The 26206-nt window shown below is 68.6% G+C and overlaps 2 protein-coding genes across 6 annotated transcripts; both read left to right on the forward strand.

Moving 5' to 3' along the window:
* On the forward strand, positions 1–15249 carry CAD (carbamoyl-phosphate synthetase 2, aspartate transcarbamylase, and dihydroorotase). Of its 2 annotated transcripts, XM_076332420.1 has the most exons (45): positions 1–97; positions 346–485; positions 1616–1745; positions 1993–2135; positions 2465–2606; positions 3095–3266; positions 3345–3530; positions 3602–3714; positions 3917–4062; positions 4157–4288; positions 4539–4772; positions 4864–5085; positions 5484–5672; positions 6167–6291; positions 6392–6525; positions 6606–6718; positions 6828–7078; positions 7151–7397; positions 7523–7621; positions 7723–7947; positions 8040–8222; positions 8326–8544; positions 8642–8809; positions 8880–9062; positions 9134–9238; positions 9319–9567; positions 9810–9891; positions 10083–10249; positions 10381–10545; positions 10628–10759; positions 10868–11069; positions 11155–11345; positions 11420–11560; positions 11655–11750; positions 11824–11965; positions 12099–12146; positions 12645–12689; positions 12788–12942; positions 13070–13144; positions 13264–13476; positions 13720–13845; positions 13972–14127; positions 14203–14304; positions 14434–14528; positions 15124–15249. In XM_076332420.1, exons 1-45 carry the CDS (start codon positions 13–15, stop codon positions 15224–15226), a joined length of 6771 nt encoding a protein of 2256 aa, XP_076188535.1. In that variant the 5' UTR covers positions 1–12; the 3' UTR covers positions 15227–15249. The 2 variants fall into 2 exon arrangements, with proteins under 2 accessions (XP_076188535.1, XP_076188537.1); XM_076332422.1 differs by lacking the exon at positions 12099–12146.
* On the forward strand, positions 15239–25419 carry MPV17 (mitochondrial inner membrane protein MPV17). 4 transcript variants are annotated; one of them, XM_076332425.1, is made up of 7 exons: positions 15239–15374; positions 20171–20286; positions 21141–21233; positions 21968–22063; positions 24343–24375; positions 24608–24660; positions 24737–25419. In XM_076332425.1, the coding sequence occupies exons 1-7, from the start codon at positions 15302–15304 to the stop codon at positions 24804–24806; spliced, it is 534 nt and encodes a 177-aa protein (XP_076188540.1). In that variant the 5' UTR covers positions 15239–15301; the 3' UTR covers positions 24807–25419. The 4 variants fall into 4 exon arrangements, with proteins under 4 accessions (XP_076188540.1, XP_076188538.1, XP_076188541.1 ...); XM_076332423.1 differs by lacking the exon at positions 24737–25419 and having other exon boundaries at positions 24107–24375; positions 24608–24653; XM_076332426.1 differs by lacking the exons at positions 24343–24375; positions 24608–24660; positions 24737–25419 and adding an exon at positions 23394–24100.
* Positions 25420–26206: the final 787 nt, after the last annotated feature.

Below are 26206 nucleotides of genomic sequence, written 5' to 3' on the forward strand. Positions count from 1 at the left end.
CGTGGAGCCGCCATGGGCTGCCTGGTGCTGCAGGACGGGTCGGTGCTGCGCGGCCGCCCCTTCGGGGCCGCCGGAGCCGCCGCCGCCGGGGAAGTCGGTGAGTGCGGCGGGCGGGGCCGGACCAGCTCCGGGACGGCGGCGGCGGATGTCGAGGGGCGGCCCGAGCCCGCTGCGGGGACACCCCCTCTGCTCGGCGCCCCGCCGTGGGGCAGGAGCGGGGGCTGGCCCGGGGCGCTGGGGGATGGGGTCGGCCGTGCCCGGGGCTCGGGTGCCTCTGCCGGCGGGACGGGGGGTGGCCGGGATGCTCCGTCCCAGCCGACCCGGCCCCTCTCTCTGCTCTCGCAGTCTTCCAGACCGGCATGGTGGGCTACCCCGAGGCCCTCACCGACCCCTCCTACAAAGCACAGATCCTGGTGCTCACCTACCCGCTTGTCGGCAACTACGGCGTCCCCCGGGACGAGACCGACCGCTTTGGCCTCAGCAGGGTGAGCGAGCGGGGATGGGGGCGGCGGGGCAGGCAGCGGGGTAGCGTGACCCTGCAGCGGTGCCACTGCAGCACGTAGAGCTGCCAAAACTCAGCCGCCCACAGGCTGGCGGCGCGTGGCTGGGCGGGACAGCGCAGGGTGCCAGGGTGGGACAGCGCCAGGTGCCAGCGCGGCACACGGCGGCAGGTGGAGGTTTGACCCCGATGCCACGGGGCCCAGAGCCAGCAGCGGGGCCCAGGGTGCTCCAGCCCACTGTGCTCCCAGGAGGGGCTGGACCTGGGGCGGGGAGACCCCCGTGCACTGGGATCGGGACACCCTCGCAGCACGTGGGGAGCAGGGCCGTGTGTCTGTCCTCGCCAGGGCTCTGTTGCGGGACGGGGTCCCAGCCCCCCAGGGTAAGGCGGGGCCGGGGCAGGGCAGAGCAGCCCCTGCTCCCTGCTTGGGGCCCCAGACCCCTCCCAGCCCCTCAGCCTCCACGCTGCCAGTCCTAGGGCCGCTCCTGCCCCCGGGGCAGAGTCCAGGCCCCGCTGCAGCAGTGCCATGTCGGGCCTCCCCATGCTGACCCTGGGGGTCCGTCCTGCCCAGCCCCATCCCGCATTGGTGGGCCGGGAGCCCCTGGCCCCTCTCTCGCTGTTGGCAGCTCTCTCTGGGCCAGGGGCACGCGGGTCCCTGCTGTGGCCCTGCGTGCCCTGCTCCCGGGAACTAGAGCCCCAATCCCATGGGACAGGACAGACTGGCGTGTTTGGGCCTCCCCAGTGGGGCTGTGGCCAGAGGGAGCGGTGCTTTCCCATGTGCCGGTTCACGCTGTGGCTGTGCCGAGCGGGGGGGTCCCATGGTGCGGGCCATGCTGGCCCCTGGGTAGGGGGCCATGGTCCAGCAGCACCAGGGGCCTGGGCACCCCGTCCTGGGGCTCCCAGAGCCAGGGGCTCAGCTGGACCAAGCTTCAACTTGGAGGGCTGGGTGTGGGGTGAGGTGGGGGCGGCAACAGCCCAGCACGCTGTGTGGGGTGGCAGTGGGGGCTGGTTCTGTGCTGTGGGATGGCCAGGCTGGGCACCTGAGGGGCGCACGGAGCTTCTCCCGGGCTGGCGACCCCCCACCCGGCCTGCGACCGGCTCACCCCCCGCCCCCAGTGGTTCGAGTCCAGCAAGATCCACGTGGCTGCGCTGGTGGTGGGCGAGTGCTCGGAGACCCCCAGCCATTGGAGCGCATCCCGCTCCCTCGACCAGTGGCTGAAGGAGCAGAACATCCCCGGGCTGGAAGGTGGGACTGGGGAGACCGCAGGGTTGGGTTTGGGGTGGGGTGGGAGCTGGGGGGTGGCTGTGGGGCAGCTGAGGGGCTGGGGCCCAGGGGGAAGTGAGTTCTAGACCAGGCCTGCCCCTACGTTGGGATTTGCCCCCGCAGGGGGTCAACCTGGTGTTGGCAGTTGGGGGTGATGATGTTGCCGGAGTGCGGGGTCCTGCTCAGGGTGGGATGGGGCCATGGGGGCATGTCTCACGGTCATCCGCAGGGGTGGATACTCGGGCCCTAACGAAGAAGATCCGTAAGAAGGGGACACTGCTGGGGAAGCTGGTGCCAGATGGGACCCCTGAGAAGAGCCTCTCCTTTGAGGACCCCAACAAGCGGCACCTGGTGCAGGAGGTGTCGCTGAAGGTGGGGCTAAGGTGTCTGGTGCTGGTGGGGGAGCCCGGAGGGGTGGCTGGGTGGGCATGGGTGGGGATGGTGAAGGGGGCCAGGGGGTGGCTGAGGGGGCTGGCACTGGGCTGGGGGCCTGGGGGATTGGCTGGGGGGGATGGCACTGGGCTGGGGGCATGGGTAAGAATGGCTGGGGACCTGGCGCTGGGGGACAGTTGGGGCCTGGCACTGGACTGGGGGGCACAGGGGGGTGGCTGGAGAGGCAGCTGGGGCTGCAGAGGACCTTGCTGGGGAGGGCTGGTCCCAGCCTGGGGGGCCGAGGCGATCCGTGTTCACCCCTCCTGCAGACGCCCCACGTGTTCAACCCCAGTGGGTCGCTGCGCATCACAGCGGTCGACTGCGGCCTCAAGTACAACCAGGTGCGGTGCCTGTGCGAGCGGGGGGCAGCCGTCACCGTGGTGCCCTGGGACCATCCGCTGGACACCACAGGTGGAGTGGCAGTGGCCGGGGGCCTCCCGGGGCCCGGCTGAGGGATGGGGCCTGGAGCAGGGGCCATCTCCTTGCCCAGTGCTGGGGGCAGCAGGGAACTGCATCCTGCTCCGCGCCGTGGGGTTGGGGAGCCTTGATGTCATCCTTCCTTGAGGGTTTGGGGCCCTCGGTGGGACCCTGCAGGGATGGGGGGGCATAGGCTCAGGGTGCCTTGCTGTGATTGGGATGGGGGGGTCTGGCCTGTGGCATCAGGGTGCCCTAATGTGACCCTGCATGGGGGGGCCATGGGGGGCTGTGGGACTGGGGTCCTTGCTGCCACCAGGATGGGGGCTGTGGGGTCAGGGCAACTTGGTGTGATCCTCCTGGGGTGTCGGGGGGCTGTGGGCTTGGGGCGCCTCACTGTGAGGCTGCTGGTAACCAGGGGGTCCTGCTGTGACCCTGAGGGACTGGGGGGGCCCCACTCTGACCCCGCTGCTGTCTCGGCACAGACTTCGATGGGTTGTTCATCAGCAACGGCCCCGGGGACCCGCAGCTCTGCCAGGAGACGGTGTCCAGCCTGCGCCGGGTGCTGGACGCCCCTGAGCCCAAGCCCATCTTTGGGATCTGCCTGGGGCACCAGCTGCTCTCCCTGGCCCTTGGTGCCCGCACCTACAAGATGAAGTGAGCGGGGTCTGGGGTCAGGGTCACTGTGGGGTCCCGGCTGCCCGGGGCTGCCTGACGCCCGTCCCGCCACTCCAGGTACGGGAACCGCGGGCACAACCAGCCGTGCCTGCATGAGAACACATGCCGCTGCTTCATCACGGCGCAGAACCACGGCTTTGCCGTGGAGGCAGACAGCCTGCCGCCTGGCTGGGCCCAACTCTTCACCAATGCCAACGACGGCTCCAATGAGGGCCTCGTCCATGAGCACAAGCCTTTCTTCAGGTGGGTGCAGGGTTGTGGCTGGGGGGGGCCAGGGGGGTGTGAGGCTGTGCCCTGCCTGACCCCCTCTGCAGTGTCCAGTTTCACCCTGAGCACTGCGCCGGCCCCACGGACCTGGAGGGGCTCTTCGACATCTTTGTGGAGGCGGCACGGGACCTGCGGAGTGGAGACGGCGGTGCCCGGACGGGTGGGTGTGGGGCGGGAAGGGGCGGCTGGGCCCTCGGGTCCAGGGCTGCGGGTGGGGGCTGTGTGGGGGGCTGGACTGTGTGCGGAGGCCATGGGCAGGACCATGGGGCAGGGGCTGTGGGCGGTGTGCGGGGCTGTGGGGCCGGGGCTGTGCACGGGGGTGTGTGTGGCCCCGGCCCCTGTGTGACCCATCCCCCCCGCAGTGCGGCAGCGCCTGCGGGACTGGCTGACCTACGATGAGGCGCTGGCGGGGGGCCAGGATGCGGCCCGGCCCCGCAAGGTGCTGATCCTGGGCTCTGGTGGCCTCTCCATTGGGCAGGCGGGCGAGTTCGACTACTCGGGGTCACAGGTGAGTGCCCACCCTGGGAGCACAGGGGGTGGTGGGGGTTACCAGGGGGTGCGGGCCCAGGGTCACCAGCCGTGACCCTTCTGCTCCCCGTAAGGCCATCAAAGCGCTGAAGGAGGAGAACATCCAGACGGTGCTGATCAACCCCAACATTGCCACGGTGCAGACTTCCAAGGGGCTGGCGGACAAGGTCTACTTCCTCCCCATCACCCCCGAGTATGTCACCCAGGTGAGCACCCTGGGGTGCCGGCTAGGAGAGGGGCAGTTTGGGGGGTGCAGGGATGGGGGGGGGGGGCTGGGGGCTGCCTGGAGGGTAAGAGGCTGCCTTGGGAGGCTGTGGGGTGGCAGGGGGGCTCATACACAGAAGGGTGGTGGAGGGGTGCTTGGGGGGCAGCACAGGCGTGTCGGCAGCTGGAGGGCGCAGGGCGCATTCTGTGGGGCTGCCATGGGTCCCTGCCCCACCATCCCGTGCTCCCCAGGTCATCCGGAACGAGCGCCCCGATGGGGTGCTGCTGACCTTTGGGGGGCAGACGGCCCTCAACTGCGGCGTGGAGCTCACCAAGGCGGGCGTGCTGGAGCGGTACCGCGTGCGGGTGCTGGGCACCCCTGTCACCTCCATCGAGATGACAGAGGATCGCAAAGTCTTTGTGGAGAAGATGGAGGAGATCGGGGAGCATGTGGCGCCCAGCGAGGCCGCTGCCTCCCTGGAGCAGGTCTGGGGGTGGTTGTGGGGCAGGGTGGGGGCAGCTCCCGGGCAGGGTGCTGTCCTCCCTGCTCCCATCGTGACCCCGTTGCTCTCTGCAGGCACAGGCGGCGGCCGAGCGGCTGGGGTACCCGGTGCTGGTCCGCTCTGCCTATGCCCTCGGGGGCCTGGGCTCCGGCTTTGCCAACACCCGGGAGGAACTGGCGGCACTGGTGAGCCAGGCTTTCACCCACACCTCCCAGGTCCTGGTGGACAAGTCCCTGAAGGGCTGGAAGGAGATCGAGTACGAGGTGGTGCGGGATGCCTACAACAACTGTGTTACGGTACAGGACGGGGGAAGACTCCCCAGGCCTCTTCTGGGGGGGATTCACAGAGGAGTGGGTGCTGGGGGGTGTGGGGTCAGGGGCTCCTGCTGGACCCCATCCCCAGGGAGGGCTCCCCAGCCCCTCCTGTGGTGCCAGCACAGCTGCTGGGAGCTGCACCCCTTGAGCCAGACCTCCCGCACCCTCCATGCTCTGGGGGGGCTGCAACACGTGGGGTGTCCCAGGGGCTCATGTTCAAGTCCTAGCTGTGCAGAGGAGCCCCCGTCGGTCCCCAGGGCAGGGGGGCAGGTGGTGGGAGCCAGGAGGGACCCGCCTGGGGCAGCAGCAGCCAGGAGCATGCATGGGCAGCATGTGGGGGTCGGGACCTCGGCAGCCCATGGTGACCCCCCTGCTACCAGGTGTGCAACATGGAGAACCTGGACCCGCTGGGGATCCACACGGGTGAGTCCATCGTGGTGGCACCCAGCCAGACCCTCAATGACACCGAGTACTTCATGCTGCGGCGCACGGCCGTGAAGGTGGTGCAGCACCTGGGCATCGTGGGCGAGTGCAACATCCAGTTTGCCCTGAACCCCGAGTCGGAGCAGGTGAGTGTGGCCCTTTGAGGGCTCTGGCTGTAGCTCCTCCTCCTGACCCCCCCCAGCCAGCCCTGCCCTGGGGGAGCTCGGGTCCGGGTTCTGCCCTGCACTGTCCCATGGGGCTGTGCCTCACCGGTCTCCCCAGGCCACGGCGTCTGGCGTCCCTGGGGCCAGAGGGTCTCGCTGTGTCAGCGGCTCGGCCAGCCCCTGTGAGTGCAGCAAGGCGCTGGGGCTCTCAGTCCTGGTGCCATGTGCGTGCGCGGTCCTTGGGCTGTCTCTGCCCAGCTCCACCTTGCCACAGCCATCGGCGATGGCTGTCCTTCTCCAGCCCAGCTGCCCTCACGTTTGGTCCCCATTGCTATTTGTGCTCTCTGTGTGCTAGCGGCTCTTCGGTGCCAGCTGAGCACCGGGCAGGACGGAGCTGTGCTGCCGGCGCCTGGCCTTGTGCCGCAGGGGCTGCATCCTGCGCTGCCCTGCTAACCCTGCCCTCCTGCTGCCTGCAGTACTACATCATCGAGGTGAACGCCCGGCTCTCCCGCAGCTCGGCCCTGGCCAGCAAGGCCACCGGCTACCCCCTGGCCTATGTGGCTGCCAAGCTGGCCCTGGGCATCCCCCTGCCCCTCCTCAGGTAATGGCACCACTGTGGCGTGGGATGGGGCGCTGCCCTGGCCGGCCTTGCGCCCCCCTGACAGGACAGCCCTGGATGCTGACCCCCATCCCTTCCCCAGGAACTCCGTCACCAACTCCACCACAGCCAACTTCGAGCCCAGCCTGGATTACTGCGTGGTGAAGATCCCGCGCTGGGACCTCAGCAAGTTCCTGCGCGTCAGCACCAAGATCGGCAGCTCCATGAAGAGCGTGGGTGAGCGCGGGGCCGGTGGGGAGCATGGGTGGAGCAATGCGGTGGGCGCAGGGTCCAGCCGCTTACAGCCCTGTCCTCAGGGGAGGTCATGGCCATTGGGAGGAACTTCGAGGAGGCTTTCCAGAAGGCGCTGAGGATGGTGGATGAGAACTGCGTGGGCTTTGACCATACTGTGAAGCCGGCCTCGGATGTGGTGAGTGCCGGGGAGCTGGGGCGGGGGGCTGGGCTGCCAGTGCAGTCGGGGAGGAGGCGGCCGTCTGCCCCGCTCCCAGTCCCGCTCACCACCCCCCCCGGCCCGGCAGGAGCTGGAGACACCAACGGACAAGCGGATCTTCGTGCTGGCGGCCGCGCTGCGGGCCGGCTACTCCATCGAGCGGCTCTACGAGCTGACCAAGATCGACCGCTGGTTCCTGCACAAGATGAAGAACATCACGGACCACGCGGTGCTGCTGGAGTCGTACCGCGAGGAGCAGAGCACCATGCCGCCCGCCGTGCTCAAGCGGGCCAAGCAGCTTGGCTTCTCCGACAAGCAGGTGGCCCTGGCTGTGCTCAGGTAACGTGGGGAAGGGGTGGGCCCCTCTCTGCACCCCAGCCCGCGTCCCGGTGCTTACCCTGCCCCTCGCAGCACCGAGCTGGCCGTGCGGAAGATGCGGCGCGACTTGAAGATCCTGCCGGTGGTGAAGCAGATTGACACCGTGGCGGCAGAGTGGCCAGCCCAAACCAACTACCTGTACCTGACCTACAACGGCACTGAGCATGACCTGGCCTTCCGTGAGCCCCACGTTATGGTCATTGGCTCTGGCGTCTACCGCATTGGCAGCAGCGTCGAGTTTGACTGGTGCGCTGTCGGCTGCATCCAGGAGCTCCGCAAGGTCGGCTGAGCCCCAGCACCCTGTGGGGTTGGTGGGTCAGGTGCCCTTAGTCAGAGAACGGGGCTGGGGAGGAGCGGGGCGCCCCGGGGGGCCTTTGGCCTCACCTCGTCCCTCTCCCCCTGCAGATGGGCTTCAAGACAATCATGGTGAACTACAATCCCGAGACGGTGAGCACCGACTACGACATGTGCGACCGCCTCTACTTCGATGAGATCTCCTTTGAGGTGAGCGGGGCTGGGGGCCCTGCCTGCCATGGGGCTGGGGCAGGGTGAGGGTTGCCATGGCCCCTGTCCCAGCCATCCCCCTGCCCCATGTGGTGCCGCAGGTGGTGATGGACATCTACGAGCTGGAGAATCCTGAGGGCGTGATCCTCTCCATGGGTGGGCAGCTGCCCAACAACATCGCCATGGCCCTGCACCGGCAGCAGTGCCGCATCCTGGGCACCTCCCCGGAGGCCATCGACTCAGCCGAGAACCGCTTCAAGTTCTCCCGCCTGCTCGACTCCATCGGCATCAGCCAGCCCCTCTGGAAGGAGCTCTCTGACATGGAGGTGGGGGGCGTGGGGGGTCGGTGAGGGCGATGGGGCTGCCCGAGGCGGGACCAGCCCTTGCACGTCCCCTGAGGGTGCTGGCTCTCCTGCAGTCGGCCAAACACTTCTGCTGCAAGGTGGGGTACCCCTGTGTTGTGCGCCCCTCCTACGTGCTGAGCGGCGCCGCCATGAACGTGGCCTACTCGGACAGCGACCTGGAGAAGTTCCTGAGCAACGCTGTGGCCGTGTCCAAGGAGCAGCCCGTTGTCATCTCCAAGTTCATCCAGGAGGCCAAGGTCCATCCAGGAGGCTGCTCTGGCCCCGGGGCGCTCCGGCTCCCCGCGAGAACCCCCATCCCCCCACCCCGGTGCCAGGCTGTGACCATGTTCCTGCTCACAGGAGATTGACGTGGACGCAGTGGCCTGTGATGGTGTGGTGGTGGCCATCGCCATATCGGAGCACGTGGAGAATGCCGGGGTGCACTCGGGTGACGCCACGCTGGTGACGCCTCCCCAGGACATCACCCCCAAGACGCTGGAGCGCATCAAGGCCATCGTCCACGCTGTCGGGCAGGAGCTGCAGGTCACTGGGCCCTTCAACCTGCAGCTCATCGCCAAGGTACCCCAGCTGGGGGGACTGCGCCAGGTCGGCACAGTGCTGGCGGGGGGATACCCTGTGGCCCCAGACATGCCTCATGCTGTCCCCTCTCCCCCAGGATGACCAGCTGAAGGTGATCGAGTGCAACGTCCGCGTCTCCCGCTCCTTTCCCTTTGTCTCCAAGACCCTGGGGGTGGACCTGGTGGCTCTGGCCAGCCAGGTGATCATGGGCGAGGATGTGGAGCCCGTGGGGCTGATGACGGGCACAGGCATCGTCGGCGTCAAGGTGAGCGGGGGCCATGGGGGCTGGGCTGGGGCATGTGGCTGGGTGGCCCCTGAGCCCCCCCTGCCCCCAGGTGCCCCAGTTCTCCTTCTCGCGCCTGGCGGGCGCCGACGTGGTGCTGGGCGTGGAGATGACCAGCACAGGCGAGGTGGCCTGCTTCGGGGAGAACCGCTGCGAGGCTTACCTGAAGGCCATGCTCAGCACTGGCTTCAAGATCCCCAAGAAGAACATCCTGCTGACCATCGGCAGCTACAAGGTGTGTGGGGCTGCGGTGCGGGGGCCGGGGCCCTCCCCTCTGCCCTCTGACCGGCTCCGGGGTCATTGCAGAACAAGAGTGAGCTGCTGCCCACGGTACGGACCCTGGAGAGCCTCGGCTACAAGCTGTACGCCAGCCTCGGCACCGCCGACTTCTACACTGAGCACGGCATCAAGGTCTGGGCTGGGGGTATGGCAGGGGCTGGGGGCGCCCTCGGGGGGAGGTGCGGGGCCCTGACGGGCATCACTGCCAGCAGGTGATGGCCGTGGACTGGCACTTTGAGGAGGCGGATGGCAGCGAGGCTGGCGCCCGGGAGACCCAGCGCAGCATCCTGGACTACCTGGCCGAGAACCACTTCGAGATGGTCATCAACCTCTCGATGCGCAACTCAGGGGGCCGCCGGCTCTCCTCCTTCGTCACCAAGGGGTACCGCACCCGGCGCCTGGCGGTCGACTACTCCGTGCCGCTCATCATCGACATCAAGTGCACCAAGCTCTTTGTGGAGGTGGGCTGGGGCGTGCAGGGGCCCAAGGGATGTGGGTGCAGGTGAGGGAGCAAAGGTGGGGCTGGGGTAGGAAAGTCCTGTTGTGGATAGTGTGGGGTGGGCAATGCACACGGGCATTGCTGTGGGAGGGTCGTTTTTGGGGTGCGGCTTGGGCAGACGTCCTCATCCTGGCCCCGTTGCTGGGCTTTGGCCCCATGCACCCCTGCAAGATGGGTCCTGCCTCACAGCTGCCATCTCTGTAGGCACTGGGCCAGATCAGGGCAGCCCCCCCGCTGAAGATGCACGTGGACTGCATGACGTCCCAGAAACTCATCCGCCTGCCGGGTAGGTGGGACAGGGGCCATGGCGGGGGCCGGGGACTCTGAGGGTGCAGCACGGAGTCAGGGCAGCACCGGGAACTGGGACAGGGGCTTCGGGGGTGCTGCAGGGAGAGGAGACGTTTCCCTGCACTGCTGGGGTGTCCCACGTCCCCCATGGCTGGGGGCTGCCCGTGCTGATGCTGCCCCGCTCCCCAGGCCTGATCGACGTCCACGTCCACCTCCGTGAGCCAGGCGGCACCCACAAGGAGGACTTTGCATCGGGCACGGCAGCTGCCCTGGCTGGGGGCGTCACCATGGTGTGCGTCATGCCCAACACCAGCCCCGCTGTCACCGACGCTGCCTCCTTTGCCCTGGTGCAGAAGGTGAGGGGCTGCCGCTGCCTGGCCCGATGCCCACATCCCCTCCCTGGGTGCTGAGGTGCCAGCTGCAGTGCGCTAGCTGCCCGCAGCGGGGCTGGCCCCGGCCTGACACCCACCGCCTCTCGCCCCTGCAGCTGGCCGAGGCTGGGGCCCGCTGCGACTTCGCCCTCTTCCTGGGGGCTTCCTCAGACAACGCCGGCTCGCTGGGCCCCCTGGCTGGGGCAGCCGCTGGGCTCAAGATGTACCTGAACGACACCTTCTCCAGCCTGCGGATGGACGATGTGTCGCTGTGGATGGAGGTGAGCCATGGCGGGCAGGGGCTGGTGTGGGGCCGGACCCGGCTCCCGGTACCGGTGCCCACCAGCCCCGTCCCTGCCCCAGCACTTTGAGCAGTGGCCGCAGCACCTGCCTGTTGTGGCTCATGCGGAGCGGCAGACAGTGGCCGCTGTCCTGATGGTGGCCCAGCTGTACCAGCGCCCTGTGCACATCTGCCACGTGGCCCGCAGGGAGGAGGTGAGTGGCAGGGCTCAGGGGCGCGGCGGGGGGACTGCGGGCCCCAGCAATGGGGCGTTTAGGTCCGTCCCTCACCATGGCTCCGCTCTCACCGTGGCCCCCCCCCAGATCCTCCTCATCAAAGCAGCAAAGCAGAAGGGGATCCCGGTGACATGCGAAGTGGCCCCGCACCACCTCTTCCTGTGCCGGGATGACCTGGGGCGCCTCGGGGAGGGCCGAGCGGCCGTGCGGCCGGTGTTGGGCACCCACCAGGATGTGGAAGCACTCTGGGAGAACATGGACACCATCGACTGCTTTGCCACGGACCATGGTGAGCCCTGGGGGACGGTGGCCACGGGGCAGGAGCATGGTGTAGGGACTGCAGCGGGTCCACAGTGACCGGCCCCGTCCCGCAGCCCCCCACACGCTGGAGGAGAAGCAGGGGCAGGAGCCACCCCCCGGCTACCCTGGCCTGGAGACGATGCTGCCGCTGCTGCTGACAGCTGTCTCTGAGGGGCGACTCACTGTGGAGGATGTCGTCCAGCGCCTCTATGAGAACCCCCGCAAGATCTTTGGGCTGCCCGCGCAGGAGGACACCTACGTGGAGGTGGGTCCCTGCCCGCCCACCCTGGATCCAGCCCCGGCCCTGGCCCTGCTGCCTTTGACCCCCTGTCCTGGCAGGTGGACCTGGAGCACGAGTGGATCATCCCCAGCTGCACGGCCTTCTCCAAGGCACGCTGGACACCCTTCGAGGGCATGAAGGTGAAGGGGACAGTGCGGCGGGTGGTCCTGCGTGGGGAGGTCGCCTACATCGATGGGCAGGTAAGGCCCCAGGTACCCTTCCCCCTGCATCTAGGGGGTCCCCCAGCCCCCCCAGGGTCTCCCAGCACCAACCCCATCATCCCCATGGCTGCAGGTGCTGGTGCCCCCCGGCTACGGGCAGGACGTGAAGAAATGGCCCTCGGGAGCTGTGCTGGCGCCGCATGCAGCCCCCGCCAAGGAGAGCACGAAGGTACTGGGGTGCGTGGGGCTGGGAGGGGGGGTTCCCTGCCGCACCCTGGCTCCAGCTCGGCCTCTCGTTGCAGACCCCTGAGCGGCCCCAGCATGTGGCAGCCGGCGAGACGCTGCGCAGCCGAGCCTCCAGCCCCCGCCGGCCCGGTCCCGGGGGCGAGGGGCGCTTCCACCTTCCACCCCGCATCCACCGGGCCTCCGACCCTGGGCTGCCAGGTAGGGGGGCGGGTGGTGTGGCATGGCGGAGCGCAGCGGGTGGGCGGTGGGGCAGCGAGCGTGCTGCCCCAGGGCCGGGTCTGGGGCCGCGGCTGGGCGACCCCGCTGATGCCAGCCCTTGTGTCCCGTTCAGCGTTCCGGAGGCTGGGAGCCGCGCACCGCCCGGGCGCCCGAGGCACCGGTAATGTCAGGGGGGGGACTCACTCAGACAATGAGACGCGGCCGTACTAATGGCACTAACCGCAGCCAATGAGTGCATCCCCTCCCCCAGGTGCCGCGCTGGCCCCGGGCCATCCGCGCCGCCCCAGCACGGGCCCCTTTCCCCACCATGTGATGGGGCCGGGCACCACGGGACAGGGCACGGCTGCGCCTGCCTGCTCCCCTCCTGCCCCGGCCTGTGCGGCACCTCGGGGACCCCTCGCCTGCCAGTGTGATTTGGGTTGCGTCCGATTGGGTTTTGTGGGGTGTGCGGGGAGATGGGTGCAGCACCGTGCCGGGGCTTGGCCTGCCCAGTCTCTGGGTGGCCATGGCCCTGGCATTGGGCCCCCATGGTGCTTTTGCCCAGTGCTGCAAGTGCCAGGAGGGCTGTGCCGCGCTGGCAGCACCCTGGGAGAGCGGGGCCTCGGGTGCCACAGCTGCCCGCACCGTCTAATGCTGCCGCTCCCCTCTCCCACCCCAGCTGAAGATGCCCGTGAAAAGGCCGGCAGAAAGGTGGCAGAGGCAGGTGAGTGCTACAGGGGTCTGGGGGCCCGTGGCAGGTGGACTGGTGGGGTGCCCTGAGACCACCCACCCAGGCTGACCCGGCTGTTCTCGGTGCTGCAGATCCGGCTGTGATCCAGGACAGCTACTTCTATCCCCTGGGCCCCCTCCCGCGCCAGGTGTCCCCCCAGGGTGCACCCCACTTCCAGACCTCCCCGCTGCTGCACCCCCTCGTTGGGCAGCACGTCCTCTCCGTCCAGCAGTTCTCCAAGGAGCAGGTGCCTGGGCTGGCGGTGGGCGCTGGGGCTGTGGGCACCTGGACGAGCATGGGGGATGCAGTGCCTCGTGCACCCTGGCCGAGTTCTGGTGCCACGCACACCCCGGCTGAGCCGCCTCTCCCCACAGATGTCGCATCTGTTCAACGTGGCGCACACCCTGCGCATGCTGGTGCAGAAGGAGCGGAGCCTGGACATCCTCAAGGTGAGCCGGGCGTGGGGCAGCTGCCTGCCCACCCGGGCACCCCGAGCGAGGCCATGGGAGCCCTGTGGCCGGGCACAAGTGCTCCTGGGCTCCCTGAGGTGACAGCACGGCCCCCGCAGGGCAAGGTGATGGCGTCCATGTTCTACGAGGCAAGCACGCGGACCAGCAGCTCCTTCGCAGCGGCCATGAGCCGGCTGGGCGGCTCTGTCCTGTCCTTCTCAGAGGCCACCTCCTCGGTGCAGAAGGGCGAGTCGCTGGCCGACTCTGTGCAGACCATGTGCTGCTATGCTGACGTGCTGGTGCTGCGGCACCCCCAGCCAGGCGCCGTTGAGGTGAGAGGGGCTGGTGGGGCTGTCTCCTGCCTGCGACGGGGCCGGGGGGGCGGCCGCATCCTGCCCTGAAGGCACTTGGGGGCCCTGCCCTGATGACGGGGATGGTGACCTGCGCTATGGGGCACGGCCGTGTTCCCCAGCGGGGCGGGCTGGGCAGGTGTCAGGAACAGGAGCCGGGTCCTGCCCCCATGGGGCTGGCGGGGGCTGCGTCCTGCCTGTGCTCAGCCCTGCCTGTGCTCCCAGCTGGCTGCCAAGCACTGTCGCAAGCCCGTGATCAACGCCGGGGACGGGGTGGGGGAACACCCCACGCAGGCGCTGCTGGACATCTTCACTATCCGCGAGGAGCTGGGCACCGTCAACGGCATGACGGTAAGGCAGTGGAGGATGGGGTGGGGGCCACGGCCACCCCCACCACGGTGCTGTGGGACTGAAGGGCCCTGCCTGGGGCTGGGGGGGCCATTGGGTGCCGTGAGTTGGGCTGACGGCTCTCCTCAGATCACCATGGTGGGCGACCTGAAGCACGGGCGCACGGTGCACTCCCTGGCCCGCCTGCTCACCCAGTACCGTGTCAATCTGCGCTACGTGACCCCCCCCGGCCTCCGCATGCCCCCTGACATCACCAGCTTCGTAGACTCCAAGGGCATCAAGCAGGTGAGCAGGCGGGGTGGGGGGGCTGGGGCCCCGTGCCCGCCCCCCCCCCCGGCCCCACTGACAGTGCCACCCCAGGAGGAGTTTGGGAGCATCGAGGAGGCGCTGCCGGACACGGACGTGCTCTACATGACCCGCATCCAGAAGGAGCGCTTCCGCCTGGCTGAGGAGTATGAGGCCGTGAGTAGGGGGTGGCGGGAGGGGACCCCGGGTCTCACCCCGGCGCGGGGGCGGCAGCCTTCTGCCCTCCACGGGGTGGGGGCTCCCCTGCCCGGAGCTCAGGGCTGCGTCCCGTCCCCCACCCCGCAGTGCTTTGGGCAGTTCATCCTCACGCCCCACATCATGACGCGGGCCAAGGAGAAGATGGTGGTGATGCACCCCCTGCCCCGTGTCAACGAGATCAGGTGGGGATGGGGGCCTCGGGGGGTCAGGGGCACGGGGGCTGCGGTGTGCTGGGTGGGGATGGGGGGTTCGGGGGGGGGGGGGGGGGGGTTGTTTGTGGTGTGCTGGGCGGGGATGGGGGGTGTGTGTCTGTGGTGTGCTGGGTGGGGATGGGGGGTTCGGGGGGGGGAGTGTGTGGTGTGCTGGGCGGGGAGGGCAGCTCTGGGGGGGACGGGGGCTGCAGCGTGCTGGGCGGGGATGGGGGGTTCGGGGGGGTGGGGGGGTGTGTCTGTGGTGTGCTGGGCGGGGATGGGGGGTTCGGGGGGGGCAGCTCTGGGGCAGACGGGGGCTGCAGCGTGCTGGGCAGGGGTGGGGGGTCTCAGGGCGGTGGGGGGGGGGTTTTGGGGGAGGTGGGGCTGCGGTGTGCTGGGCGGGGTGGGGAGGACAAGGGCTACGGTGTTGCCGGGCAGCGGTTCAGGGGTAGGGGTGTCTCGTCCCGGGGGGGGTGGGGGGGGTGTCTGGGTGGGGGGGGGGTGTCTGTGCTGGGGGTCCCTGCTGGGCTCTCGGGGGGGTCGGGGGCGCCGGGGGCGGTGCCCGCGGCTGACGTCACTTCCGCAGCGTGGAGGTGGACTCGGACCCGCGCGCCGCGTACTTCCGGCAGGCGGAGAACGGGATGTACATGCGGATGGCGCTGCTCGCCACCGTCCTGGGCCGCTACTGAGCCAATAAACCGCGTCGCTCTGCCGCGCCCGGACGTCATCGCGTCGCGCCGTCATCGCGCCGCGTCGGGCGGGCCATGGCGGCGCTGTGGAGGGGCTGCGGGCGGCTGCTGGCGCGGCGGCCGTGGGCTGCACAGGCGCTCACCGCCGGTAAGGGGCGGGGGCGGGCCGGGGAGGGCCCCTGCCCCCCCGCAGCGCCGGCCCTGCCGAGCCGAGCCTGTCCCCCCCCACCCCTGCAGCCGGGCACGCCGTGTCCCCCACCTCTTCCCCCCCCCCCCCCGGCTCAGGGCCCGCCCCCCCCCCCCCCGCGGCACACAGCCCCCCACCCCCTGACACAGCCCCTCACCGCCGTAACGCAGGGCCCCCTTGCCCTGCTGTTGTGGGCACTGTCGCCCCCTGGTGGGAAGCAGGGCAGGAGCCCCACGGGCGGGGGGGGGGTCCCGGTGCCTCAGGGGTCCATCCTTAGTGGGGAGGAGGTGCTGCCTTTCCCCCAGGCTCAGCGGGGAGCAGGGGCCTGCCATGCATTCCGCTGGGTGAAGGGCCCTGGCCCACTCTGGGCTCGGGATCTGCGTTGGGGGCCTGCACTGGAGCCATGAGGTCTAATGGGGGGCTGTAAGGAGGCACAGCCCTGAAGTGATCTTCTACGGTTCAAGGACTCGCTCCAAAACACTGGGTGGAGGCTGTTTTGCGAAACCTCTTCCCCCCGGGCAGGGATGGATGCTGGGACACGGCACTGGGGGGGGTTCAGTGGGCTGCAGCCTCCGCCCAAGGGCTCAGCCAGCGCAGCACGGGGCCGAGCCTCCCTCAGGTGGGCTGCCAGTACTTGGCGGCGAAGGCTTTGGCTTGAGTTGGGTGCAGAGGTGCTGCCTGGGGAGAGCCCCTGCCTCTGAAAGGCTCCTGGGGCCCTGTACGGGTGATTTAATCTCCCTAACAGCGTTGCTGTTTGCAGGGCTGGGAGGGACCAGCGCTGGCAGGCAGCTCCGCGTGCCCTAAGGACGCTCTCTCTGCGTGGGCAGCTGCTGCAGGCAGGGATGCTCCTGCCCCCGCTGGCCCAGGGCTCGCGGTCCTGAGCAACAGGCAGCTCTGCCTCCCCACTGCCCACTCCACCCACACGGGGCTGAGGCTGGTTGGCAGGAAAGTCCATCCTGCCTGTGCCATGTGTGCACGGAGCCATGCAGGGGTATGTGTGGTGCGGGCTGGCTGGAGCGGGGTTCCTGCACGCTCCCCTCTGCACCCCCTGCTTGCAGCCTTCCCTGCCGCCCCTGCTCCCCCACCAGCCATGCTGCTTGCAAGTAACCAGCCCAGGATGCTGGAAAAGCACAATGTGGGGTCTGGGGATGCCCTACTGTGCTGGGGAGCTGGTGTGGGTGCTGGGGGGCTCCACTCAGCGTGCAGCCGCTGGCCCTGCTCCCTGTCGGGGTGGCAGCACGTTGCCCTACCTGCCAGGCTGCTGGGGTCCTGCCAGGCCACCTCACTGTTCCCGCTGTTATTTTTATCCAATTTGATGGAGTCTATTGCCTGGCAACTGCTGCACCGTGTGCTGTGCATCCTCCCCTTGATTCCTGGAGGGAGGCCAAGGTGGAGCTGGGAGGGCTGCCCAGGACCAGCCCTCGCCCTCCCTGGCAGCCCCTGCCTGCTGCTGTAGCAGGCTTGGTGCAGCCCGCAGCCCCAGGCTGGCTCTGGGCTCCAGCTCTACCTGTTGCTTCTTCATGTCAGAGCTGACCCTGCTGCGCTGAGGTGCAGTCCCCCAGTTCCTCGGGGCCCTGGCAGGCCCGGGGAGTGCTGGGCCGTGCCTGTGGGGGTGCACAGCCACCCAGCATAGCTGCTCTGTGTGACTGGTTGGTCCAGCGCTGGATGCGGTTGCTGCAGCTGAGAAGAGGCTCTGCCTTCGGGCCTGGATGTCTCCCTGCCTGCAGTGTGGGGGCCCAGGCGCAGCCCCTGTGCCACGGTGCAAGGCCGTGACCGTGGGAGCACAGCCGTTCCTCCGGGGCAGGGGCAGCGCTGCTGGAGGCCGAGCTTTCCTGCTCTCCTTGTAGCTTCAGCAAGTAATTCCTCTGTCCGAGGCCAGGCTCAGCCCCTTACTGCCAGCCACGCCGTGGTCCATGCGGAGGAGGCAGGCCCCCCTGGGCCCTGCATCGGACAGCCACAGGAGGGCTGAGCAGGTTCCAGTTCTGCCTTCGCTTGCTGCTCGCGGGGCCGCCGGTGCTGCCGTTCCCCCGGGTGGAGCAGAGCCCCCAGCTGGGGCCAGGCCAGGGAGGTTTGCTGGCAGTTGGCTGTGCCTGGTGTGTCCAGCTGCGCTCGCCTGCCGAATCCCTGTCCCGCCTGGCGGCGAGAGCTGCGAGGTCAGGCAGGGCTTTGCCTCCTGCATCCCAGGCCCCGGGCCAGGATGCCAGCAGGGCCTGGGCAAGGCAGTGACCTTGCCTGCGGAGAGCAGCCCTGCGCTCCCGTGGTGGTGATGCAGCCTCCAGCTGCCAGCCAGCGAGGCCCGCAGGGGACGCAGACGGTGTGGCCTACTTAGGCTTGGGCCCGTTTCAAAGTCCTGTGGCCGTGGCAGCAGCAGCCTGTGGGATCGGCCAGGCGCCCCCCGGCTCCCGGGCTCGGCCTGGCTGGGGGCAGCGCGCTGCCCACTGCGTCCTGCCTGCTCACGGCACCGCTCTGCACTGAGACGGTGAGAAAGTGCCCCCCCCCCAGCTCGGGTGGCTGTGAGCTGGGGAGCCCTCACCCTTCTCAATGGCTGCATCCAGCGCTTCCGTGCAGGCGTGGTGCTGCCGTGCGCGTCGGCTCTTCCCAGCCTGGGGCAGGATGTTGCAAGCGGCAGCAGGGCCTGGCAGAGCTGCGGGGTCAGCCAGGGGCTGTTTCCTGTGTTCGGGGTGTGGGGCGTAGCTGGGGGCTCCAGCCCCGTGCCGGAACCATGGCAGGGCCATGCCGGTGTTGCCCTGGGGCAGGTGCAGCGTGGGTGGCGAGTGGCGCTGGTGCCAGCCTGGGCGAGCAAAGTTGTTGTGGGGGGCTTGGTCCGGGCGCACTCCCAGGCCTGGGCAGGGGTGCACAGACAGGCCTGTCCCCTGTGGCAGCCCTGGCATTGCTTCGTCACTGCCGGGCACTGCGCCCGGAGCCTTCGGCACTGAATGAGTAACACTAGCACTGCTGGCTGCGCTTTCTCAATGAGCGTGGTGCAGGGGGAGCCTGCCTGTGCCTAGTGGGAAGGCTGCCCACACAAAGCAGGCAGCCAGCGCTTCTGCTGCGCTGGCCTGGGGTCCTTCACCTGCTGCCACCCCCTGCCCCTTCGCTGCTGCGGCCTCGTGGGCTGGCGGGGGCCGCTCTGCTGTTGTGGAGGGGTGTGGTGACTCTCGGGGCCCCAGGGGCAGAGCCTCAGCCCCTGGGGGCTGTGTTGGTCTGGGGTGGAGGTGGAGCCAGTGACATGGTGGCAGGAGATGCTGCCAGGAGCACGGCAGCTCCGTGGGGCTGCAGAGACAGGGCCAGCCCTGCTGGGGCATGTCCAGCCCGGCTGGCCTTGGCTGGGGCCCTGGCTCCTGCCCGGCCTCCTGGGCTGCCTCCAGGCTCTGCCGGCTATCACAGCCGTACTGGGCCAGGTCCAGCCCCTGCCCGTGGGCTCCCAGGGGACACGCTGCGGGCCCTGGTCCACGTGGCTGGGGTGAGGGGCTGGGGAGCCAGGCCTGTGCCTCTCCCCTAGTGCATGCTGGCTGGGGACAGCACCCGCAGGAAGGCATGATCTGGCTGCGAGTGCTGAGGAGGCGGCGGGCACGCTCCCCTGGCACAGCCTGGGGTCTGCGGCCCTTTGGCTGGGACCTGCTCCCTGCGGTGCTGCTGGGGGCTGTTGCAGAGACACCGATGGCCCCGGGAGAGAGGGGGTGGGTGGCAGGGGCCAGGCGCTGCTGGGAATGCACCCGGAGCTCTGCCACCCCGAGCATCCTCAGCCTGCCACGTGGTGAGGAACTGCTTGTGGAGACCGCCTGGGCAGGGCTGGCCCTGAGCTGGCGGCACCCATGGGGCTGCCAGGAGGAGGGGGGATGCTGGGGACACCGCTCCCCGAGACGAGGGCTTGCTGGGTTCAGGGTTTCCAAGAACAGAGCAGAATGGTAGTGGGGATGGAGACCTGTCTGGGAACCGTCCTGGGAGGAGCAGGGGGAATAAGCGGGGAGCCCACAGAGGCTGGGGGAAGGAGTGCTGGGCCAGCCAAGTTGCGTCGAAGAGGTTAAGGGTGTAGGATGGAGCAGGAGCTGCCAAAGGCCCAGCTGAGCAGCACCCTGCGGGGGACGTGCACAGCAGAAGGTCCCTCACACTGATATGGAAACAAGGCGAGGAGCCGTGCCAGCGGCTGGGCAGCAGCGAGAAGCTGGGGCCGGCCCTGGCGCCTGGCGAACCTCACCTGCCTGTCCTGGCTGCCAGTGGCGGTGGTGCTGCCGGGCGGGAGCAGCACAGGCAGAGAGTGACTTTCCAAGGAAGGGGATCGTAGTCAGCAGAGTTTGCGCAGCGCTCGGGGAGAGGTTTCCAGGAGCACAAGGCCTGGGCTCGGGAGAGGCCGCAGCAGGCAGCATCCAGGTGGCCTCTGCCCCAAAAGTCCCAGGTGCTGCAGGCCCTGGGTGACCCATCAGCTCTGTGTCAGGGGCATGGGGAGATGGTGCAGCTGGGCACCATTTCGTCCAGAGACGCTGTGTCCGGAGAGTGGCCTGAGGCACTTGGCCGCTGTAGGAGGGCCTGTGCCATGGGGCGGGTGCGGGCAGGCTTGGCGCAGGGTGGTGGGGGAGCTGCATGCCGGGATGGACCCAGCGGGGCCGGAGCAGGCTGAGGCTTTCCCAGGGTCAGCGGGGCCGCAGGCAGACAGAGGCAGCACTCGGGCAGGAGGACCCGGCTGTCGGCAGGGCGCTCCGGGGTCTCGCCCTGCCCCGGTGCACTGCAGCTGCCTGAGCGGGCTGTGCTGGTCACAGGGGCACTCATGGGAGCTGGTGACGTGGTTGCGCAGCAGCTGGTGGAGCGGCGAGGGCTGCACGGGCACCATGGCCCCCGGACCCTGAAGATGATGGCTATCGGCTTCTGCTTTGTGGTGAGTGCTAGCGTGCGGTGGGCACCTGGGCTCTGCAGCATGCATGTGGTAGGGTGGGATGGAAGGCTGGGATGGAGGGCTGTTTTGGCGGGGTGAGACCATGGTGCCTGTGTGTGAGCTGGGCCATCCTGGTGCCACCTCCAGCAGCCGCAGGCAGAGCTGGGTTCCCTCGAGGAGGAGCGCCCTGTCCCTGTGCCCAGCTGCGGGTGTGGGCACCCCTGGCTGCACTGTGGTGTGGGATGGGGCTGGCAGCCTCTGTCCGTGCAGCCCGGGCACCTGTGCCCATCCCTGCCGCTGGTGCCAGCCCCTGGGGAGGTTTCACTTGGCAGGAGGGTGACTCCACACCCAAGGGTGCAAACATGCTTTGCTCCGCTGTGCACGATGAGGACAGATCCTGACCCATCAGCTCCTGTGCTCGGGGGTGGGGGTGTTTGGCCCAGTGCCCTGCACTGGTGGCTTGGGCAGGGAGGGCCCTGGGCGGTGCTGGCACAGCTGGGGTCCCACCGCCATGGAGCCCTGCCCAGCGTGTTAGGCGTGAAGCCCTGCGGCCACCCCGCTGGAGCAGGCCCTTGGTTGCCCTGTGCTGGTGCTGGTGCTGCCTGGCGGAGTGCTCTAGGAGGGGCAGGGGGGGCTGCGGGCATTCCTGCATCCACCCTATGCGGGGGGGCTGCCCCACAGCAGTGTGGGGCCCAGTGAGGGAGCGGCACAGTTCAGGAGGGGAGGCAGGACAGGCCCCAGTCCCTGCGTCCCAGGGCCGGAGCAGGGCCATGTAACCAGCTCTGGAGACCCCCCAGCCCTGACACCCCATGGCCCGGGAGAGCAGGACGCTGCCCCTCACCACCCAGCTCCTGCAGGGCCCTGTCGTGGGCGGCTGGTACAGGATCCTGGATCAGCTCATCCCGGGGACCACAAAAGTCGTGGCTGTGAAGAAGATGGTCCTGGACCAGGTCAGTGCCACGTGGGTGATGGTGCCTGTGCGGGGCTGGTGCAGCAGGACGGTGCAGTAGGTGCAGCCACATGCCCATGGGCATGGTTTTCATAGTGCTCCAAGAGCCCCACCTCGGTGCAGCGGCTGCTGAGCAGGGAATGGTGCCCAGGACCTGCTCCATGGAGTTGCTGGGCTGCAGCACACAGCCCCTGGGGCATCAGGCAGCTCAGCCCTGCAGCCCAGAGTGTCTCCGCTGGCTGCGCTCAGGGGATCCATGGGGATCTGTAAGGAGCCGTGAGGATCCATGCTTCACCCTTGCTGCAGCTGTCCCAAGGCTGTTGAGAGCTGCCATCTCCCTTCTCTGAAGCAGAGCACAGGAGGCCAGGCAGTGCCGTCCCTGGTGTCCCCGCTGTGGAGGGGGAGGTCCTGGGGATGGGGACCCTGGTGCTGCCCTGGCTTCTGCCCTCCTCGTGAGGCCAGGGCCAGCCCCGATGTGGCAGAGGGCTGGGGCGGACAGGGTTGCAGAGGGGCCACCCTTGGCTTGGTCTTGGACCCTTCCAGAGTCCCCATGGTGGTGCCTGACCCTCCATATGGCTCTGTGCTGGGGAGCAGCAGGCCAAATAGCCCCAGGGCATCAGGCAAGCAGGGCCTGTGCCCTCCCGCCCCACCGTGCACTCCCCTTGCCCTGTGCTGCGGGCCCGGCTCCAAGCACCGCAGGCTCCTCGGCATCAGGCCCCAATTCCTCTCTTGCAGGGGGGATTTGCGCCATGCTTCCTCGGCTGCTTCCTTGCTATCACGGGGGCGATGAATGGTCTGTCAGCAGAGGAGAACTGGTCCAAGATCCAGCAGGTATGTGCTGCTTCCCCAGGGGGGTGTGGGGCTGTCGGCAGCCGGGGTGCCTTGGCAGCTCCTCCCGGTGCGCCGGCACTGCTGGCTGCTCCCGTTTGTGGTTGTGCCCATGTCCAGGTGCAGCCCCCTCAGCACTGACTGTATGCTCCCAGCTCTGCCATCGCACTCCCGTCCTCATAGCCTGGCTCGCAGCTCTGTTGTGTCCCAGGACCCCAAGCACAGAGCTGGCTCTGCAGGCACCCCATGGCCGGGGTGGGGAGTTGCTCGCCCCACTGCTGCAGGGCATGGAGCAGCTCTCCGCCTGGCCAGTGCCCAGGGGTGCACGGGGCCAGTCCTGCCGGGCTCAGTGCTGGGTGCCAGGGCCCTGGGGGCATCGGGTGCCTGGTACTGCTGGTCCTCTGGGTGCTGGTGTCAGGGCTGTTCCCTGTGGCACGGCTCTCTGGGGTCCTGCCTGGGCTGGGGCGGCCGCGTGCCTGGTGCCATCCAGCTCCCTGCACGCCGGCCACTCTCCTGGCTGCATCTCCAGAGCCATTACCGAGATGGCTCCCATTAGCAGCAATTGCTGGAAACCAGCGCGAAAGCTGAGTCAGTGTGTCCAGAGCGTGAGTCACTGGGGAGCAGGTGACCACCCGCCACGGGATGAGGCACACCGGGGGTGGTTGCGTAGCTGCCCAGGGGGTGCGCAGCACTGGCACTCACACACCGACGGCTGCCAGGGCTGTGTGTGAAGGGCCCCAGCCCAGCCGGGCCCTCTGCCCCCAGGCTGTGAGCTGGGGGTGTTGTCCCAGCCCGGCCGTCAACCGCTGCCCCGGGGCCGGAGCTCTGCCTGGTGTGCCATCAGCCAAAACTCATTCCTCTGCATGCGTGCACCCGCCCCACCAGGCGCTGGCCAGCTGCCCACCAGGCTGCAGGTATGTGCCAGCAGAGACCTTTCCTGCCCCCAGTCCTGTCCTGGAGCGCAGGGAGCAAATCCTGGGGGAGGACTGAGTTACCTCTTTTTCTCCTGGCTTTGCGAGAGGAGCAGCCAGGGTATGAGGTGTTTTGAGACGCCCCAGAGGCACACGTAGGCTGGCCCTTGGCACGGGCAGGACCCCCAAGCAGTCCTGTCTGCCCCAGCTGCATGTTAACCAGTCGTGCCATGTATCTTGCCTTGCCTCCCCCAGGGAAACCCGCTGGGGCCTGAGCATGGTAGTGGGTGATTCCTGCGAGCCGTGGCTCCCAGCCGGTGCCCTGCCCTGGGAGGGGGCTGGGCTGGGCTGGGGGCCGGGCAGCGGCGACTGGCAGCCACCTTCACCCCTGGCTTGGGGCGCATCTGTCTCTCCTCACACAGACAAAGCGTCAGCAGAGCATCCATCACCTCTGCACCCGCTCTCCCCGTCCTGGGCTGCCGGCCAGCACCGCGAGACCAGGCTCCCGGCTGAGTCACGGCCAGGCTAGATGAGGGACTTGTCCTGCTGCCATGGGGCAGGGCTGCAGCACGGCCGCAGGTGCAGCACGAGGACAGGGCAGTGCCTCGGGCTCCCAGGGCGGCTGGCCCAGCTTGGTGCCCCTCTCTGTCCCTGCCCCACGGTGCCTGGGAGGGGGCTTGGGGGACACGGGGCCAGATTGCAGCCTGCACCAAGGAGAGCAGCTGACTGCCCCTGCCTTGCCTGCTCTGCCCAAGCGTGCAGCAGGCCCTAGCTCATCTCCTGCCCGCTCAGCGCCTTATCCTGGCCCACACCTGCCCCAGCTCTCCTCCCAGGCTTGCCCAGGCAGAGAGGCCTGTGGCAGCCTGGCCGTGGTACCGTGAGCTATGTCAGCTGCAGGAAAGTCTCTTGGTGGGGATGGAGCAGTTGTGGCTGCCCTCTCCTTGCCACCCCGTGCTCGCCCCACGTGGGCACGGCTCTGGGAAGAGGGCAGGCAGGCAGGGGCTGCGGGGGGCAGGGGGGATCTGCCCCGTGCCCAGCTGGAGTGGATGTGGAGTCAGGGGGATCACAGCAGGGGGACAGTGACCCTCTGCATGCTCCCAGCCCCTGCCTGCTGCCCAGCCTGCCTCCACCTCAGGTCACAGGCATCTTTTTGGAGATGCTCCTGTGCCGTTCCTGCCGGTGCCAGCTGTGGGCCCTGCTGCTGGAGCTGGCCACCCTTGGCAGCCGCAGCCTCTGCCCATGGCAGCCGGGGCCTCCCCGGGGCTGTGCAAGTGGCTGCCCCTGCCAGGACCATGGCCGGCTGCATGGCAGGGCTGGATGCCTGTGGCAGCAGGGTGACTCTGGACACTCACGGCCTCCCTTCTCTCCCAGGACTACACAGACGCCCTGCTGACCAACTACTGCGTAAGTGTTGGCGGCAGCCGCAGGCGGGTCCGCGCCCCTCCCTGCACCGGTGCCGTGCTGGCCATGCACCCGGCTGGGGCGGCCAGGCCAGGCTCCTCGGTGCCCCTGTCCCTGTCCCCTGCCTCGGGGGCTGCCGTGGGCTCGGTTGGATGCCCTGAATGCTTGGGCAGAGGTGGGCACGGGGTGGGGGTGCTGGCAGGGCCCCTTCACTGCTGTCTCCTTCTCTGCCCAGATCTGGCCACCAGTGCAAATCGCAAACTTCTACTTCGTGCCCCTGAAGCACAGGTAGTAACGCAGCCGTGGCCCCGGCTCCCCGGCTTCTGGAGCCTGTGGCTGTGGACCCTGTCCCCTCTGTCCCCAGGCTGGCCGTCGTCCAGTGCGTTGCCATCGTCTGGAACTGCTACCTCTCCTGGAAGGCAAATCGGATGTGAGGGGGAAGCCATGTCCCCTCCCTGCCGCTCCTGCCCACCTGCTGCCTGACTCTGCCCCACCTCTGGAGCCCTGGCAGCACCCATCCCGCTCTGTCCTCGGGGGACCTCATCGCCTGCAGCTATGGCCCTCACTGCTCACAGGGACATGCAGAGGAGAAGATGGCGATGGGTCTACCCTGAGACAGGCCAGTGCCTGGGGCTGCTCCAGGTCCAGCAGCCTGCTGTGCCATGGGGCAGCTCTGCCCCTTGATGCACTTTTCTGTCCAGGCTCATGCATCTCCCCAGCCCGTGGCCCCACACACGGGGTGGTCCTGCTGCAGCGTTGGTCTGTCCTTCCCCAGTGGCAGGTCCCAGGGAGGGTGAGGAGCCAGAGCAGTGGGTGCTGGTGCAGGCCCCAGCCCAGTGGTGCTGTGTGTTGGGCACTGCCCCGCTCGGAGCTGGGGTCGGTGCTGCCTGCCCCACCCCGGGCTGCCTGCCCTGGGCTGCCTGCCCCGTGCCTGCAGCTCTGCAGCACCCACTGCTGCAGTTTGGGTGCGCTGCCTCTAAAAACAGGTTTCTCTGCAGCCCTGCTGCGGACAGTTGGCACACCTAATAAATGGTTTTTTTCCCTGTTGATTCTCGTGATGCTTGAGCTCGTGGCCCTCTATCCCACACTGGGGTCTGTGCAGAAGTGGTTTCAGGCCAATCATTCCCATGCTCGCGGAGCTGCTGGCAGCCCTCCTATCCCCTTGGTGGGGTGGGGACCCAGAGCTGCTCTCCCAGCCGGCAGGCAGGTGAGCAGGGCCTTGGGGCAGGGGCAGAGTGACGGCTCTGCTCTCTGCCTGTTCCCTGAGAAGCCGTGTGCGCAGCCATGGTGCTGGCATCGTGCATGGAGCTGGGGCACCGCAGTGGCTGAGCAGCTCAGGTTGCTGGGGGTGGGCACCCTGGCTGTCTCAGTGAGGGGAGGGGGGGTCTGGCAGAGGGTGGATGGTGGCTTAGGGGGTCACCAGGTCCCACTGTGGCTGTTTCATGGGGTGTGATGGTGCCTCCACTGCTGCTGGGCAGTGGGACAGGGTGAGCTGCACCCAGGGGACACAGGCGCTGGGTGCAGGATCCTCCCAGGGCTCACAGCATGCTTGATGCAGGGCTGTGCATCAAAGGGGAGGATGCAGGAAGGGTCTGGGTGAGGGCTGAAGCTGGGGCTGTAATGGGGCCACATCTACCTGTGCCTTGTCCGGGATGAGCCTGCCTGTCCTGCCTGTGAGGAGTCCCATGACGCTGCCGTCTGCCTGCATTGCTGCCTCATGGTGACATGCATCCAGGCTCATCCTACACGGGCAGTGAGCAGACATGATCCAGCTCACGCAGCGCCCTGCCCGGCACGTCCTGACCAGGGTCTCCAGAGCAGAGCTGGTGGGACG

This window comes from Aptenodytes patagonicus, chromosome 3 (assembly GCF_965638725.1).
Source record: "Aptenodytes patagonicus chromosome 3, bAptPat1.pri.cur, whole genome shotgun sequence".
Classification (NCBI taxonomy): domain Eukaryota; kingdom Metazoa; phylum Chordata; class Aves; order Sphenisciformes; family Spheniscidae; genus Aptenodytes; species Aptenodytes patagonicus.

What these genes read in the sequence shown, in the direction of transcription:
- MPV17 (XM_076332423.1), top strand. Translation starts at nt 15,302, where the DNA reads ATGGCGGCGCTGTGGAGGGGCTGCGGGCGGCTGCTGGCGCGGCGGCCG. An exon ending in CTATCGGCTTCTGCTTTGTG is followed by an intron (nt 20,287 to 21,140) that starts GTGAGTGCTAGC and finishes CAGCTCCTGCAG; the next exon opens with GGCCCTGTCGTGGGCGGCTG. An exon ending in AGAAGATGGTCCTGGACCAG is followed by an intron (nt 21,234 to 21,967) that starts GTCAGTGCCACG and finishes CCTCTCTTGCAG; the next exon opens with GGGGGATTTGCGCCATGCTT.
- CAD (XM_076332420.1), top strand. Translation starts at nt 13, where the DNA reads ATGGGCTGCCTGGTGCTGCAGGACGGGTCGGTGCTGCGCGGCCGCCCC. An exon ending in CCCCCGAGTATGTCACCCAG is followed by an intron (nt 4,289 to 4,538) that starts GTGAGCACCCTG and finishes CGTGCTCCCCAG; the next exon opens with GTCATCCGGAACGAGCGCCC. An exon ending in CCCGGGCGCCCGAGGCACCG is followed by an intron (nt 12,147 to 12,644) that starts GTAATGTCAGGG and finishes CTCCCACCCCAG; the next exon opens with CTGAAGATGCCCGTGAAAAG.